The sequence below is a fragment of the Mytilus edulis genome, chromosome 5 (assembly GCF_963676685.1).
Source record: "Mytilus edulis chromosome 5, xbMytEdul2.2, whole genome shotgun sequence".
In the NCBI taxonomy this organism is placed as follows: Eukaryota; Metazoa; Mollusca; class Bivalvia; order Mytilida; family Mytilidae; genus Mytilus; species Mytilus edulis.
In genome coordinates, this window is record NC_092348.1 from 43981994 (window position 1) to 43999120 (window position 17127).

Here is a 17127-nt window from a genome sequence, read left to right on the forward strand (position 1 = left end):
AACGTGTTACTTCTGATACACCTAATGGTGACATGTTGGATGAAGTAGCAGAATACATTTTTTTCCGTTGATTTAACATAAATTTATATGTAGCAGAAAAAAATCAATTCTTTATCTCATAATCGTATACTATTACAATGACACGATTAGATCGATAATTTGAAAGTTCGTGATGAAATATACTCAGAGGAACACTTCAGAAGCACTAACTTTGTAAACCGTAATTATAATGTACTGGCAATGGGTCGATCCTGCTGATGGTGGACTGCTTATCAGGGATGATATCACCAGATCGGTAGTCAGTGATTTGGGTTGAGACATGATTTATATAATTTTTCATTACATTTGCAATTGTAAATTCTGAAATTATCAAGAAAACTGGCTCTTACTCCCTTAAGCACGTCTTATGTTCATCATGCTAAATTCCTTTTACCTCCCTAGGACGTTTGGACACATTTTCCCAAGTATTTATACGTTCTTTTCTCAAAACATTTTGGGCGCACCTGTTAAAGGTAAATTCAGAAAACATAAATCGTCAACGATACCATGCTTATATTTTGTACGCCTGACACGCTTTTCTTATACAAAAGACTTATCACTAAAGTTTTGGGTTGTGTTCGTGTTGAACAGTCTTAAGTTCCTATGTTGTGTTTTGTGTACTGTAGTTTTTCATTTGATCTTTCTCATTTTTTGCCATTGCGTTGTCAGTATATTTTCGACATAATTTTGAATGTCTTTTTGGTATCTTTTGTCTCTCTTTTATCGTTGACGCTCGATTAAAAACAGATTAAATGCCAAAAATAGCGTGCAATGAAGACTAAAAACTCTGAAAGGTTTGCCAAATACATCTCAGGTGATGTATTCCTCAGTCAAAAATCTTAGTATTTCGAGCAATTCAAAGTTTTGTGAACAGTTAATATATACGAATATGACCATATAAATTATATTGCATGTCATCATAGACATGAAAAGTTCATGGCTGGGGATAACGATACCACCGGGGATGAAACCTCCCCCAGCATGTTATTTACCTACTTGTTTACTTGTCAAACGTTCAATACTTTTTATTTTTGCTATGCCAGAAAAACCGTCCCACAAATATAAAGCAATTGTAAGTACCAACTTAATAATGTATCACAAAGTTTGTCTAATCAATCACACCTACAAAGTAAATGAAGTGGAGTACTTGAATGTTCTCATTATTTCTCTCTTACAAATTAAATATGTAAAAAATATATATTTAGGGCCATGTACACTTACCGAAGGAAGACTCACAATAATCTGACTGCTCGACCGTATGTCCGTCTTTCACAAATGATTTAGTTTATTTAGTTAAACACCCCTTGAACATGTTGAATTTGGTAAATGTAACTTGGCATTATTAAACACGACTGCTAAATGATATGTCACGTGATTTGAAACAATGTGAAACTAATTAATGTGAAAAGAATTATCTCCTTTCTTTTTTGCATCAATACAAACGATCGTTTCTTCTTTCTCACTTAACCGTCTGCAGTTATGTAATAAATGTGTCATGTATATTCACCACTAAAAGAAAGTGAGTCGCGTACAAGAAAGAAAAATCCGAATTAGAAAGTCATTGTTTAAAAGTTAACATAGTTCAAGTTAAATAAAATGAGTTTGATTTAGCCAAACGTGTGCATATGTACATTGTGTACACTTACCGTTTCTGTTATGTACAATTGTGAATTCATGAATGTAAAGTAATTGATATTTCAAAAGTTCTTATTCAACCTGTCACGTTTTTTATTCCTATATTCTACTTCGTTACTTTGATTAATGAGTTAAAAGATTTTTAAATTTGAACACAATAATTGATTTAGCATACAACCACTAGGTTTTTTTACACTTAAATTATGGATACATTCTTAACGAACAACAACATTTCAAACGGACACGTCCTTTGTTGGTTTGAAAGACTAACTTAAGCATTTATTCGAATTTCTACACAAAAAAAATGTTTATGTATGCAGAAAATATCATTAACCCTCAGAAAACTTAGTTGTGTTATGGATATCTAATAAAACTAGCACGAATAGTTAACATAACAAAGACATGCCATAATCATAATATATGTGAGTATAATGATTTACTTTTATAAATTGTTAGTTAGATGTAGAGTTGTCTCATCGGCACTCATACCACATCTTCCTATATCTTTTTATGAGAACAACAACATTTCAAACGGACACGTCCTTTGTTGGTTTGAAAGACTAACTTAAGCATTTATTCGAATTTCTACACACAAAAAAATGTTTATGTATGCAGAAAATATCATTTACCCGCAGAAAACTTAGTTCTTCCTATATCTATTTATGAAAAAAGTTAAAATTATTTAGTCCTGCAGTTAATGCCCAAGGCGACATTTGCATATGTGCAACTCATCGTATGACTCTTGTGCTTTGTAGGGAAATATATTTGTTGTATGTAACAACAAATCATTACAAGAGAAAGAAATTTAACATAAATATCAAACTCGTACGCAAATTTAAAACGGAACATTTCTTACTTAATTGCAAAATCGAAAGCTCAAACAAATGGATAAAAAACCTGTTATATTCCTCACTTGGTACATACATTTCCTTATGTTAAAACAAGCATCCTTATGCTAAAGAGTTTAGATACATGTATCAATTATAAAAGGTATTGTTTAAAGTTGAGTGTGCTTTTAAATTTAATATAACACTTTCAGAACGCACGTTTAACTTAAATTTGCAACAATATATCGACATCACTTAATAATTGTCAAGTTCAGGAAGTACTTGATTCATCGTATATTCCGGAAGTTTGTCAATATTTGTCTCGTGATTAAAAGTAGGTTGTATAAAAACTTTCATTATACTTTCAACGGGTAAATCTAAGCAGAATGTTGCAGGCAATAATTTTGACCTGCATATTGTTTGCAACTTGCATTTATTCAACCAATCCAGGTTTGAGACTTCATATAACACAGAATGGAATAAATTATGGTACGTATGTTTTAACAAGTAATGAGGTTTGAATTCAAATCTGTTTTATTAAATCGGTTCTATAGATTTATGAAAATTGCAAATGGATTTTGATTCTCGAAACATATGCTGAATGTCTTGGCTTACAATTTAGTTTACAATAAATTCTGTATATTGTAGTTCAAAATATATGTTAGACTTAAGGTAGAATTGATTTTGAAGGAAGAGAGAAATTCCTAATTCAAGTTTATAACATGATTAAAATAGAAAACTACTTGGGTTTATGTTCATAGACATAGAAGGTTCCTGCAGAACGTGAATGTAGTGCATTTAATGTCATTACAAACTTAGCCTTAAATAGAAAAAATCAAAACTAGTTGACACAATACAAGTTATATTACCAAACAGAACATTAAACAAAAGCAACAAATCGTGTTAATTTGCCCCAAGTGCATGTTTTCCTAAGATGTGAAGCAGAGGGTAGAATAATGTGACCTGAGGATTTATATATAAATAATTAGACAGTAGTGGTATCTACTAGTATTGTAGTGAATGAACACTCTGGGTTTTCTTTAAGCATCTACATTGTTATGATTCCCTGACACGATTTCTCTAACTCTTACTCGATTTATACTTTTCCTAACCTGTTGATTATTTTTATTTAAGCAATGTGGGATTCCTTTAATCTCAGTTTGCCACTGATAAAAATTCGATTTTGACATCGAATTTTCTTTCTTTCCTCGGAAATTCCTATTGTGACGTCATGAAATAAGATGACAATGCCTGATGACGTCACAAGACTATTCAAAAAGAAGGATTAGGAGTTTCTCTAAATCGTCCAAAATCATAAGAGAAAAAAATTCTACAACCAAATCTCGTACAATACGATATGTATTCATTCTCGACAGTTAAATTTCAAATATTTAAAAAGCTCGGCAAGCCTCCGGTTCAAAATTTGAATCTAACTGTCTCAAGCGGCTCAATATCGTATCACACTTGGTACAGTGGTAGAATCGATATATATTTATATACTGTGTATTTAAGTTTTGGTATTCGTATCTTGAAGTTGAACATGTTCGATCGAATTTTCTCACTGCTGTATGATATTGTTCATTTGCCTATATATCGTAATATAATCATTTGTTCATGCATTAAGTTAATTTTGATTGTATGTTATTAAATTAAAGCTAATACCGTAGCAGTGGATCTAATTTCCAAGACAGTACGAAGTGCTAAAATACCAGATCAAAGTGGATCAGGACATCATGTAGAATATAACATATATGGGTATGTATGCTTATTCAGGGTTTTATTTAGGTCCATATATTGTCTAGTGTGTTGGGAGAATATGATTATATACGTTAAATAAAACGAATGACGTCGTAGTCGCAGATGCGTTTGAGAGATATCAACTATAATTTTAACATATGTATACAAGAAAGCTTTTGAAATTGTCGATATTACGTATACTTGCAGAGATAACTCACGCATAAGTAATTTTGTCAGTTTTATTAACGTTTTGTAGTCCAATTCACTGACTTAACAGATATTAACAGTAAGTCTTCTGAGCGTCAGCATATGGACAATTTAGAGTGACACATCGGGTATCGCGGCGAATGTCACTAGTTCTAAAAGAACTACTTAACCCTCCGTTGCAACCAATGCAAGTTAACAGCCAAGAAGTTTTATTTACTTTTTTGTGTATTGTGTTTGCACTTTTTTCTTTTTGATCACGATGTAGTGTAATTATCTTTAGCTAATAGTTTTTAATTTCTTTGTACTGTTATCCTTTTACCTTGTAGGCATAAATGTGTGTTATATATTTACTGATTATGACTATTTCTTTCATTTAGTCTGGTAATTAAAAACTTCCAGCTAGGAACAAGCAGTATAAAGCTGTCGTCTGGAAGTGACCTCAAATGGATTACAGCAAACATCGTATTGGAAATTGATGGGAATTTTCACTATAAATACAGATGGCATTTGTAAGTTGTTAATAAATCGGTTTTGAAACTATAAAATTTATTTAAACGATCACTATTACATAAAATTATGAGTTCGTTGGGTAACCAATGATGTAGAAAGAATTATCGATCTTTTGTGGCCAATATATATGCTTTATCTGAAAGATTGAAACTCCACACACCTATAACGTCCGTTTATATTTAAAAAAAATATTCCAGTAGTTAAAAAGTAGAATCACAAAAATGGCAAAAAATTTGAGGAAAATTCAAAAAGGAAAGTCCCTAATCAAAGGGCAAAATAAAAGGCACAAACAAATCAACCGTCATATTCGACTTGGTAAACTAAACCTGTTTTAGCAAGAGAAACCTCTCACTTGTGTGACAGTCGTATCAAATATTTTACATGTTTTATATTGACAACGATGTGTGAACAGAACAAACAAACATAAAAGGCAAAAATGACAAAAATAGAAGTGTTAAGTGTTTTTCCTTCTTTCAAAAACGCCAGGCGGTTTATGATTTCAAATTTTTGCTAGCCAAAAAGTAAATATAACAAAATTGACGGAAGAAATTGTCAAGCTTTTAATTCATTTAACCTGGTTAGTTACAGAAACGTACTGAAGTTCTTGTTAATGAACCATTTTTTTAAATTTTTTTAACAATTGTGTTGTCTTCGCAGTATCAAGATATCTGACCATGGAAGATTTACGGTTCAGTTTTCAGGGATGTCATTCAGCGTTGGAATAAATACGGGTAAGCAATTTTCAGATATACAATAACTGGTTTAGATTGCAATCGTACATAGACATCTCAATAGAACATACAAACACATGTTAATAGGATTGTATATAACATGTATAAGGAATAAAACAGATATTCGTGGTAACGTTCATTCAACGCTATGTTTTAACCTCGTACTTTGTTCGGTCTTTTTACCTGATTCGAGCGTCACTGACGTGTCTTTTAAAGACGAAACGCACGTCTGGTGTACACAATTCTAATACCGGATGGACGTATACGATATATTAAAAAGACTACACATAAAAAAATAGAGGGAACGTATTACAAGGAGTAAAATATCAAACTAACAACAATAGCAACACAATTGTCATATCTGATATATTATCAGTACATATCCAACCTCCTTGGGGTTATCATAGCTAGGTTGCTGTGATTCAAATCGCTAGCCGTGTCAAACCAGCCTTGAACATTAGCATATACAGCTTCTCCGTAAAACACTCGGCATTTATGAGTAGGGAGCAAAGAATGATCATGCAAATGTGTCTAGAATGAAGTACCAAGCAGAAATCATATTTGTATCGCATCACTATATAATATCTTGGTATGCATATCCAACCTCCTTGGTTTTATCATAGCTAGGTTGCTGTGATTCAAATCGCAAGCGGTGTCAAATTAGCCTTGAACATTGGCATGTACACCTTCTCCGTAAAACACTCGGCATTTATGTGTAGGGAGCAAAGAATGATCATGCAAATGTGTCTAGAATGAAGTACCAAGCAGAAATCATATTTGTATCGCATCACTATATAATATCTTGTTATGCATATCCAACCTCCTTGGTGTTATCATAGCTAGGTTGCTGTGATTCAAATCGCAAGCGGTGTCAAACCAGCCTTGAACATTGGCATGTACAGCTTCTCCGTCAAAACAATCGGCATTAGAAGAAATAACATAAAAAATGTGGTTCACACTGTTAAATAACCCACTACGCGTGTGCACCAAATTTTTATGTTAGTTCTTCATAGACAGAAAAAATATTACAGTCATTCCTTAAATAATATCTTGGTATGCATGTGATATGTGTATTTGATCTCGTTTATAACAAATCCATCAATATATCTATCAATATACATTCTCGTTATAACTTCACACCAGAAACCGTTAATTACTAAACGTACTGCTGTAGGTGTTGATGGCAATGGGAGACCAACAATTAAATCTGCACAATGCGCATGTAACAGTGGTCATGTTAAGTTCAAATTCCATGGAGGAAGAGCTTGGATCTACAATACGTTTGCAGGAAAAGTTTCTAAGGCTATTAGTAATCAGTTCCAGAAAAAGGTAAACATAAAGCGCATTCTTTTTTATACAATTATTAACATTTGGATTGCTGAAAAATGCACTTTTTCTTTTCATCTATTTATTCGTATTATTGTATATTATTTTACACCACATCGATTGCTCTTTGGCATGATTAATATTAACTAAGATTTGACAGTTTTAGAATACTTTAAACAAACCTATTTTCACGAGCGATTTATTATCACGACTTTAACTAGCGGAAAAAATACACGAATATGAATCGTCGCGAATATGTAAAACTTAGATCTTTCCTTATGGAACTACATCACACAAATAAGTAAATCGCGAAATTAAATAGCCGCGAAGGAAACAAGAACGTGTTAAACACGAAATAAAGTAGCCGCAAAGTTGGTTTAAATTGTAACATTTGTATAACGATGATGATAATTAGAGCCCTGTGATTTCTTACTTTATTGAAACTAATTAAAAATTAAAGAATCTAGGCATCATAATTATATTCCAGTTCAATATTGCAAAAGAAAAAGTAAGCAGCGTTTTGATTTTTTTTATCGTTTTACTCAGTTCTTTAAAAAATACTAAATGCGGCAATAAACTGGAATTTCGTTACAGATGTGTGGGATAGTTCAAAATCTCATTGATAACAATGCACAGAAGAGTCTTTCGAATATGAAAGGTAACAATTTTTCTATCCAGCATTATTTCGTAAGTTTTTCATATGTGATTTGGAACTCATAAACACTGGAATAATCATAAGTCAGTCAAATTTTAATCATTATGCTATGATTTGTAGATACTTAATATATCCGAAATCAGTTTGATATTTTATAATTCCACCTCTTTATTATAGAAGAATTCATGTTTTCTTTTAATTGTCTATTGGTTATATATTATCTGTGTCGTTGGATGAAGTCTCTATTCCCCATATTTCTCTTCATTCAACATATTTCGGATACTGTTTTATTTTGTGGATGATCATTGGATGAGACAAAGAGCTAATGTTAAATTGTTGTCAACATATTTTCTACTTTAAATTGTATATATAGTTCAGGTAAAACTAGGAAAAGTTCTGACACTTGACTACAGACTCATGTCAGCTCCAAAGGCAACTCCGCAGTATATGGAAGCGAGTCTTAAGGTATAATTTTCAATGTTATCTTTTGTTGTTGTAGGAAAGCAAACCTTCAAGAGTTAAAATTCCCTTAGAGTTTTGAAAATATTATAACTTCTTAAATATGGGGATCACGGTTGTATTTCTTAAACAGCATTTAACTTCGATGCTTTAATAAAAAAACAAAAAAAAAAAAACAGAAGAAGAAAAATCGACAGTAGCTCCAAAATGACGTCTTCTGAATACTTTTGATGTTTCAACATTTTGAATAGGCTACGGTCGTTATACTTGCAATTCCCTGTCTAGCTTCAGTGTAAAACTAACTGTCGTTGCATTTTGCGTTTGGCGTTTCTAGTTTGTTAAACAAACTCAAAAAATCTTATGTGATAACTGGTCTAAGAAATTACACTGTGTTATTTTTTTTTAATGAAAATTGTATTATGTTTAATCATACAGGGAGAAATACTCTGGACCAGTGATAAAACTGAAGCACCATTTGCACCTCAATCTATGGCACCAATCACAGACAGCAAGAAAATGGTGTACATCACATTGTCAGATTATGTATTCAACACTATGTTTTATCAAGCGCATAAACATAGCATGCTTGTGTTCAACTTGACTTCAAAAAATGTAAATATATGTTTCTTACAAACTGGTTTGTCTTCAAGGAGAAACAAAGAGCAGTTATTTTCACATAACACTGACACAAGATGAAACTTCAATGCTAATTCCTCAAAAATAACTAAAAATATTTGTTAACTAGCCAACAATTAAACGTGTACACATATCGAAAAATAATTTGACATGCAATATGAAAAGAAAACGTTTATTGTTGGATCAAATTCTATTTTGGCTAGCAGTTTTTAATTTGAGAAAATATAATAGCAGTCAATGTGTAGTCTTCAATACCTATAAACAAGCATTTGTATACATCGGTTTCGAAACTTAAATTGAAACAGACTTATATAGACTACCACAAACTTACCACCTTAATCAACTTTTTTACAGAAAAATTGAAATTCACAAAATGACCAGGATTCTCTATATTTATTCAAAAGATATTTGTTTTTTAAATTCTGTAAATTACAAACGAATCAAAGCTTACACAACATGATTTATTTCAACTTACATACTAAAACGCATACAAACGTTTATAATGTTTTCAAAACAGTGTACTTTTAATGTTTGCTTACATCTCATTTTCGTTTTTATAATTTAATGGTTTTGATAAAAATAACAATCTTGTTTTCTCTTTATACATTCCAAGATCAAAGACAAGAAAGATATATTGAACACAACCTGTTCCGGTCTGTGTATTGGGAAATTTATTACACAGGTAAATTAAAGAACAAATGTTGGAGATAGAAAAATGAAACTGAAAGCGTATTTCAAAATTTAATTTATATATCTTTGTAATTGTATTGTACCGAATGCATAATATTTAATTTGATTAACAAATACTTAAGAAACACAATATTTATTTAAATGCAATTTTTCAGTTATTATTAGAGCAATTATAGACATGTGGAACAAACTTTTAAGTGGGTTGCTATTAAATTTCTATACGATTTTTGACCAAGCATTGTTATAAGATTGATACCAGGATACAATATATAGTCAGAGTAACAGTATCACGAGTATGTTAAGAATATACAAAGGTTTGATCGGACAAGGAATATTATAATATTGTTTCCAGTCAGTCGCTTGATACGCGTCGTTTAAAGTTGAACCATTACTGTGGATAATTGAAGCAGGCTAAGTCAAAACGAAAATTAAAATTTTTAGTTGATGATGCACCCATTTTCAAAATAATTTTGGTCTTAACACTACCAGTGTATTTACAATTTATATACAAGTTCGTCATGAAGTTTTATCTTGATGATGATTAACAATATATATATAGCCATGCTATAGTTATGTTATAGATTCAATTTATTTGCAATAAAATTTTGCCGAAAAATACAATTTTTTAGTATAATATCTTTTATTACGTGAAGATCGGAAAAGCTTTTCCAAATAGTACAGTAGAACTACACATGCTTAGTACTAAACCACCAGTGACAAATATAACAGTCGGATCCCTTGGTGTGAGAGCGGAAGGGAACATCACCTTGTTTGCTAGGAAATCAGACAAAAGTCTACATTATTTGTTTACAATATATGCTGTGAGTATTTTTATTTTATTACACTAGATTTTAAAAAGAACAATTATATTGAACTGTATAATTTTGCATTATTAATAGTTTTCCTTTTAAAAAATGTTTATTAAAGATATTAGGCTTATAATTGTGTATGTCATAAGTGCATTTCGTCAACAAAACTCAGTATGTCTGATGATATATTTGACAAATATGTATCATGGTTCATTCAACATATTTTGGGGATATCTACATATAACTATGCATATGAAATGTTCAGTACTTCTGATTGTTGTGCCAATCAGACAATAGTTAACCATCAAACTTTTGGAGTGCTGGTGCTTATAATTCATGTTTATCTATTGGGGGATAGTTGTTATATCGAGTAACGTTGGCACATTTAAATAACTAAGAGGTAACGTGGGTTATGTATAATTCTCGAAAAAGGGTCTAAATGGCCCATGAAAACAAAGTTTCTCAATCAATTCGTTTTGTCATTTGATTTTGCCATGTGATTAGGGACTTTCCGATTTGATTTTCCTCTGAGTTCAGTATTTTTGTAATTTTACTTTTTTCAGTCATACGAGAAAAGTCGAATATTGCATAATAAATAATACTATCTTTGTGTTCAACGTCGCCTGTAATAATAAATTTTAGTTAGATTATAGAAATTATATGATTTACGACACTACAATTTATAAACATTCTTGACGTCAAATATAAGCGAGATGAACAATTCTAGGATTGCTACATATACATGTATCAAAATATTTGTTCTGAAGATGAAAAGCCTAACGTGAAATTGTATAGTGTATGTGGTCTGTACTGATTTATTCAACATTACACATTCTTGTTATCAGAAAGCATCAATAAAAGTGAATCTTTCAATGGCAAATGAGATGATACATGGAAAACTCTACGATACGAAGTAAGTATTCTGAGCATTACTGTAAAGCAGGTTTAGCAGAATATGCTCAGTCTTCCAGGTCATTGAATACTAATATTATTTCCGAACTCAATTTGTGTAATTTAAATATATGAATACATATTTCATTGTAATCTTTAATTTACCGATATCAGTATGTACGTAACGTCATGTGGTTCGACATGATTTTTTTTTGTAATCAGCTGTAATCAGTGAAACACAAGATATAAGAACAATCTTTTTTTTTATACTATAGTTTGCTTATGTGTGTGTTACATTTTAGTGTTGTGTTTCCGTTGTGTCGTTGTTCTCCTCTAATATTTGATGTGTTTCCCTTAGTTTTAAATTGTACCCCGGATTTGCTTTTTTCTCTCAATCGATTGATGAATTTCGAACAGCGGTATACTACTGTTGCCTTTATTTCTTTCTCTTCAGTAATTAATGTATCAACGAATTTCGATTTGATATCGCATAATATGAAACATCTTTTTCCCTTTTTCTAAAACATAGACAATTCAGGCGTGTACATATTGTTCCAAGGTGAGAGGTTCTTATTCTTGTTACAAAATGAAATTGGATACGGATATAACGTGGATTGATTGATTGATTGTTGATTGCTTAACGTTCAGTGTCAAATATTTCATGCATATTCAGGACAAGAATAAGTTCACAATAAATACAATATGTAGGTCTTGTCATAATAGAGGTATGATGGTCGGGGAAATTTTGACTGCCACTGGAAAATGAGGGTATATTGGATAGGGACCGCAATTTTACCTTGCAACAGGATACCTACGGGCCAATATAATGTCGGTGAAATTTAATTCGATTTAATCAATGTGTTTTAACGCTAATATTAATTGACACAAGAAACCAACAAAAAGCGAGAAAAACATCTTTTAAATGGTCGTTTCTGCAACACATTGTTTTTCTCGAGAGTTGTAAAGTCGTAGATATCAAAAGATGTTGTATGAGTGCCAATGAGACAACTCTCCGTCAAAGTACGTTCTTGTACATCGAGCCCTGCATGGATAACATTAATTCGGTAATTTTTTATTTACTACTTTTATACAGTACCAATTGTCTATAGAGTATGTTCTCCGTAAACTACCAGATCATATAAATTTCACCATACGGGGATTTAGTACTGCACTACATTTTAATTGTCCATGTAATAGTTTTCTGTGAAATTGGTTTTCGTATTGATATTTTTTCCGTTGATATATTTTGCAATAGTGATTTCTGCTTCCATTGATCCTGTAGCTTGTTTGCCGAACGGAAACAGGAAAAATAATTGTGATATTTATAAGTTACAATCAAAATAAACATATTATCATTTTCAGAATTCAAACAAAAGTTACAAACTCTGCCATTGGTACTATAAATGTAAGTATCTAGTGTTTTTAAGAAAAACGGAAACAAAGATTTTTTGATAAGTTTCTTTAATGCATTCTAATATTAAAATAGAAAAATGGATTTCTTATTCTAAATTAAGTATTTATTTTGTTGACAGCTAGTTTATCGATAATAGTTTGTATGAGCCGCAGTTTAAATATTGCATACAATTATTTAGTGTTGTTACAAAATGCAATAATAACATCGCACAATTATGACGAACATAAAAACCATATCTACTCTTATCATTTTATACATGTATTTCCTGTTACAATAGAGATATCGGTATTCAATATTTATCTTTTGTTCATAGGATAGAGCATTACAATTTCTTGTGGACAGTGCCATCATAACCACCATAGAACCAATGATCAACGGTATGTATATTTCAAATCATCTTTTGAGAACTCATATTGCGAAAAAATAATTTGTGTGGTAGACGGAACTGATTCATAATGCGCAGAAGCAAGTTAGCATTTATTGAATGAATTTGATTTATAGTTGCAAATAGTGCATACGTATTTAAGAAGTCTTGCTACACAAACCTATTTAAAACTTAGGGCTGAAGCCATGCTATGTGAAAGGGTTGACAGTTCTCGTTTTACTCGGCGCAAAAGCCGTGTTGATCAAACATTTATAAAATCTCAACGAATATACTTCTTTTATAATTTGACACGCCGGACGCGTTTTTTCGTGTTCACAAGAGTCAACTAAGGCTTTCGTTAAAAATTTCGTAATTTCAATAAAGAAAGTAGCAGAACATTATTGCTAGAAGAATTGAAAAAAGCCAAATCTGTACATGTCTATAAAGACCCATCTAAATCGAAGGTTATAAAACCTCTATTGCCGAGAATGACCGTTTTAGATAATATTTCACGTCCATAAAATAATTATGACGACTGTGCTGGCTGGCATAGCTGATGCTTAACAGTCTCATTTTTTTCTCGTTATTTTATTACTTATCTAAGCGATAAAGTTTACTATTTTACTGGAGAGAAACTAAACAAATACCAGTAGAGCTGTAAAATTCTAATTAGGGTTTTTGAAAATAACCTTCCGTAAAGTAAACCATCTGCTCAAATCTAAATATCAAACGAGCTATTATAGAAAATATTAATCATATACATCCATGATAACAGATATAATATATATTTGTAACGCTTCGTGAATTCAAAATTGACTCATATCTGGTATTATAGGTCTCGGAACCAAAGGATTTCCTATGCCATCGACAAATGATTTACAATTCCAACAGTCTAGTATCAAACTATTGTCGGTGAGTATAACATGCCTTCACTGTATTTCACTGTATTCTTTTAGATAACTTGTATATGTGTTGGTTTTGTTCAATGTATTCGAAGATGATTTCCATAATGTGTCGACATATTTAAATAAGTGTATACTGTTTCACATAAAAACGACAATCAACGCCATAACCAATATTTACATCACACGTTGATTTCAGGTTCAGTTTTTGACCATGTAACTGTATCCACAAGTTCAAATAGTGTCGCGATTAATAGCGTTCTGTACATATCTTTGAAAATTATTTGTTTTATGTAAAAATAAAAAAAAACGAAATTAAATGTTATGATTTTTCCTTAGTTACAAATTGTTTTCAAAATAGTTTAAAAAACAAAACTAATGTAACAATTACAAAGAAGAAAAATGATATCTGTGTGTAGGGTTTTCCAGACTGATCAGTGAAACATTACTATAGCAGCTCCAATCATATAATACCAGGCACTATGTAGGTTTCGTTCCTCTTTTTTTATTTTCAGAACACGATCCTGATTGAAACGAATTTGAAGTATGCTCCTAAATCAACTGTGCTGAAGTTTGTGCCTATGAATGAACGATACCTGGCGATTGAAATTTGATCAATGAAATTATGGTGTGTGTGGATGTGAAATACACATTGGACGTGTCGAATGACATTTTAATTTGTTTGTCCCATAAAATACAGGAAATGGTTTAGTCTACTCTACAATACCAATAATATCCACAATGTCTGAAAATGCATTTTATTAACCAGTTTGTTTTATATCATGCTTAAGGAGGTACACCACTAATTCATGGTCCCATTGCTTTCTATGTTAAATTCCTCCATTTCAAACAGGAACACCTCTTTCATTTTAAGTTCAAATAAAGTGGCAATCATTGCATGTCAAGGCAACACTTTATGGTGTCTTGTACTAAAAAAATCAACATACCTTTAATGGCATATAAGAAAGAACTGGTTCCCGGAACTTCGGAGGTACCAACACAGGTACTTCAGATCTGACAAACAGACACAATTTACCCTCTTTTTAAAGTTTAGTGCAGATTTTTTAATATTTAAAAGTCCAAAAGTGTTCTATAATGATCACCAGTCCTTCAGCTTTCATTTGATGCCGAACATACCTAAGTATCCTACATATTTTGAAAGTCACACTCATACGTAGGAACTTTTTTGTGTTAAATATGTACTACTTTCTGGTATGTGGTTTCTGGCCGGGCCCGAATTAGTGGTGCTACACCTTAAAAATAATACTGTGCAGCATTTCAAATTGGACAGTAAGTGTACTGCTAGATTGTAAATATAGTTAAATCCTAATAATGCCATTTTTTCTGTCAAATGTCTACAATTGCAACATAAAATGTTAAGAACTTAAAAAAATATAGAATACAACCGTAACCCCTATTATGTAATAAAACGTTGAGATAATAAAATTTTAAGAAATGATTGGTAACAAAAACAAAAATAAATATTGATATACTTAAACTTTATGTAAGATAATAAATCATATAGCAATAATAGACAATAATATAAAAGCATACCAGGTTGAAGGAGCATATTTTTTTTAATTTGGCTGCTCGTGGAGAACTTTGACAAATACACAAGAAAACCTACAGCAGTAAATATATGAATGATTTTCATAAATCATTGTGTATGTGGTGAATTTGTAAATGTAAGACGTGCATCCTTATCAATGTCACACAATACTGTTCAAATGAATGAGGAATAACATGACATTTTTCTGCGCCGATATCTGTTGAATTGTACCAACAGTTTGCTTGAACTATGAACAACGGCATGATATAATTCAGTTTCGATGGAGGCGATTCTGCTTGCTGTTGCTTCTACATAAGTTGAAATCTAAAAAATAAAAACAATATTAATGTTCTGCATATAAATACATTGACGCTTTCTTTAATAAGGCAAGCTTTCGTTCAAAAGTTTATTTTCAGTTAATAAAATCCTTACTAAATTTATTTTAAAGTATATTATGACAGTGAAGTATAGATTCTAGGAACTGACGTTGTTTATCAGCTTTATTACGTGTTATAGTGTTTTTTGATTTGCCTTTGTAAATTATCAACTTTTGCTGTTTTTGTAATATCTTTGAAGCGTGGTTTGCTAGTTATACAACGCGTGTTATTGTACTGTAGAAATGCAATAAAAGCAATAGATGTTTAATTCCTTATAAAAGCTTACTAATTCCGGGAACATTCGAAGAAATAGAACAGGTTCTTCAGATCTGAAAGACAAACAAAACCTACAAAATACAGCCTCATTTAAAAACTTCATGATTTTTTTTTAAATATTTTTGAAAATCTATTAATCACAGAGTTTTTACAATGGTAACAAATAACTCAGATTTTATTTCATACAAATATTACTGAAATGTGTTTTCATTTGTTTACAGTTTTGCCTATGCGTAGGAAATATTTTTTCTTTCTTAATATGTATGATTTTCTGGTATGTTCTTGTTGATCTGGACAGAATTGGTGAAGTAACAACATATCCGAGGCATTAAAGTTGTGTCCTGGGTGTTCTTGTGTTTATTTGTACCGTGTTCTCGTCACGTATATTGTCATTTCAAAGGTAATTTTAACATTGCCATATACGCCGAATATTTGTCTAGCCAGGTTCAACCACCTTAATTTGTATTTTTAAAATGTTCCGTAGAAAGACATAAATATGGGAGTTGTTATGAAACAGTACGTTTTCAGGTAAACTATATTTATGTTGGCGTTTGTTTTTTGTTACTGTTCAGTGTTTCCGTTGTTCTGTTGTCCCAGGCATAGATTACCTTAGCCGTATTTGGCACAACTTTTTGGAATTTTGGATCCTCAATGCTCTTCAACTTTGTACTTGTTTGGCTTTATGAATATTTTGATATGAGCGTCACTGATGAGTCTTATGTAGACGAAACGCGCGTCTGGCGTACTAAATTATAATCCTGGTACCTTTGATAATTATTTACACCACTGGGTCGATGCCACTGCTGGTGGACGTCTCGTCCCCGAGGGTATCACCAGCCCAGTAGTCAACACTTCGGTGTTGACATGAATATCAATAATGTAGTCATTTTAATAAATTTCCTGTTACAAAACTTTGAATTATCGAAAAACTAAGGATTTTTTTTATCCCAGGCATAGATTACCTTAGCCGTATTTGGCACAACTTTTTGGAATTTTGGATCCTCAATGCTCTTCAACTTTGTACTTGTTTGGCTTTATGAATATTTTGATATGAGCGTCACTGATGAGTCTTATGTAGACGAAACGCGCGTCT

The 17127-nt window shown here is 31.6% G+C and overlaps 1 protein-coding gene across 1 annotated transcript; it reads left to right on the forward strand.

Moving 5' to 3' along the window:
- The first annotated feature begins 2779 nt into the window (after window positions 1–2779).
- LOC139523747 (bactericidal permeability-increasing protein-like) lies at window positions 2780–14747 on the forward strand. Its single transcript, XM_071318001.1, has 15 exons — window positions 2780–2990; window positions 4157–4256; window positions 4823–4954; window positions 5613–5686; window positions 6861–7015; window positions 7607–7670; window positions 8041–8132; window positions 8562–8738; window positions 9376–9444; window positions 10106–10273; window positions 11107–11174; window positions 12515–12557; window positions 12880–12943; window positions 13766–13842; window positions 14348–14747. Exons 1-15 carry the CDS (start codon window positions 2888–2890, stop codon window positions 14444–14446), a joined length of 1485 nt encoding a protein of 494 aa, XP_071174102.1. The 5' UTR covers window positions 2780–2887; the 3' UTR covers window positions 14447–14747.
- Window positions 14748–17127: the final 2380 nt, after the last annotated feature.

Excerpts from the sequence above, each read along its gene's own strand:
- LOC139523747 (XM_071318001.1), top strand. The coding sequence starts at position 2,888 with ATGTTGCAGGCAATAATTTTGACCTGCATATTGTTTGCAACTTGCATT. Across the intron at positions 7,016-7,606 it reads GTAATCAGTTCCAGAAAAAG|ATGTGTGGGATAGTTCAAAA; the intron begins GTAAACATAAAG and ends ATTTCGTTACAG. Across the intron at positions 7,671-8,040 it reads GAGTCTTTCGAATATGAAAG|TTCAGGTAAAACTAGGAAAA; the intron begins GTAACAATTTTT and ends TTGTATATATAG.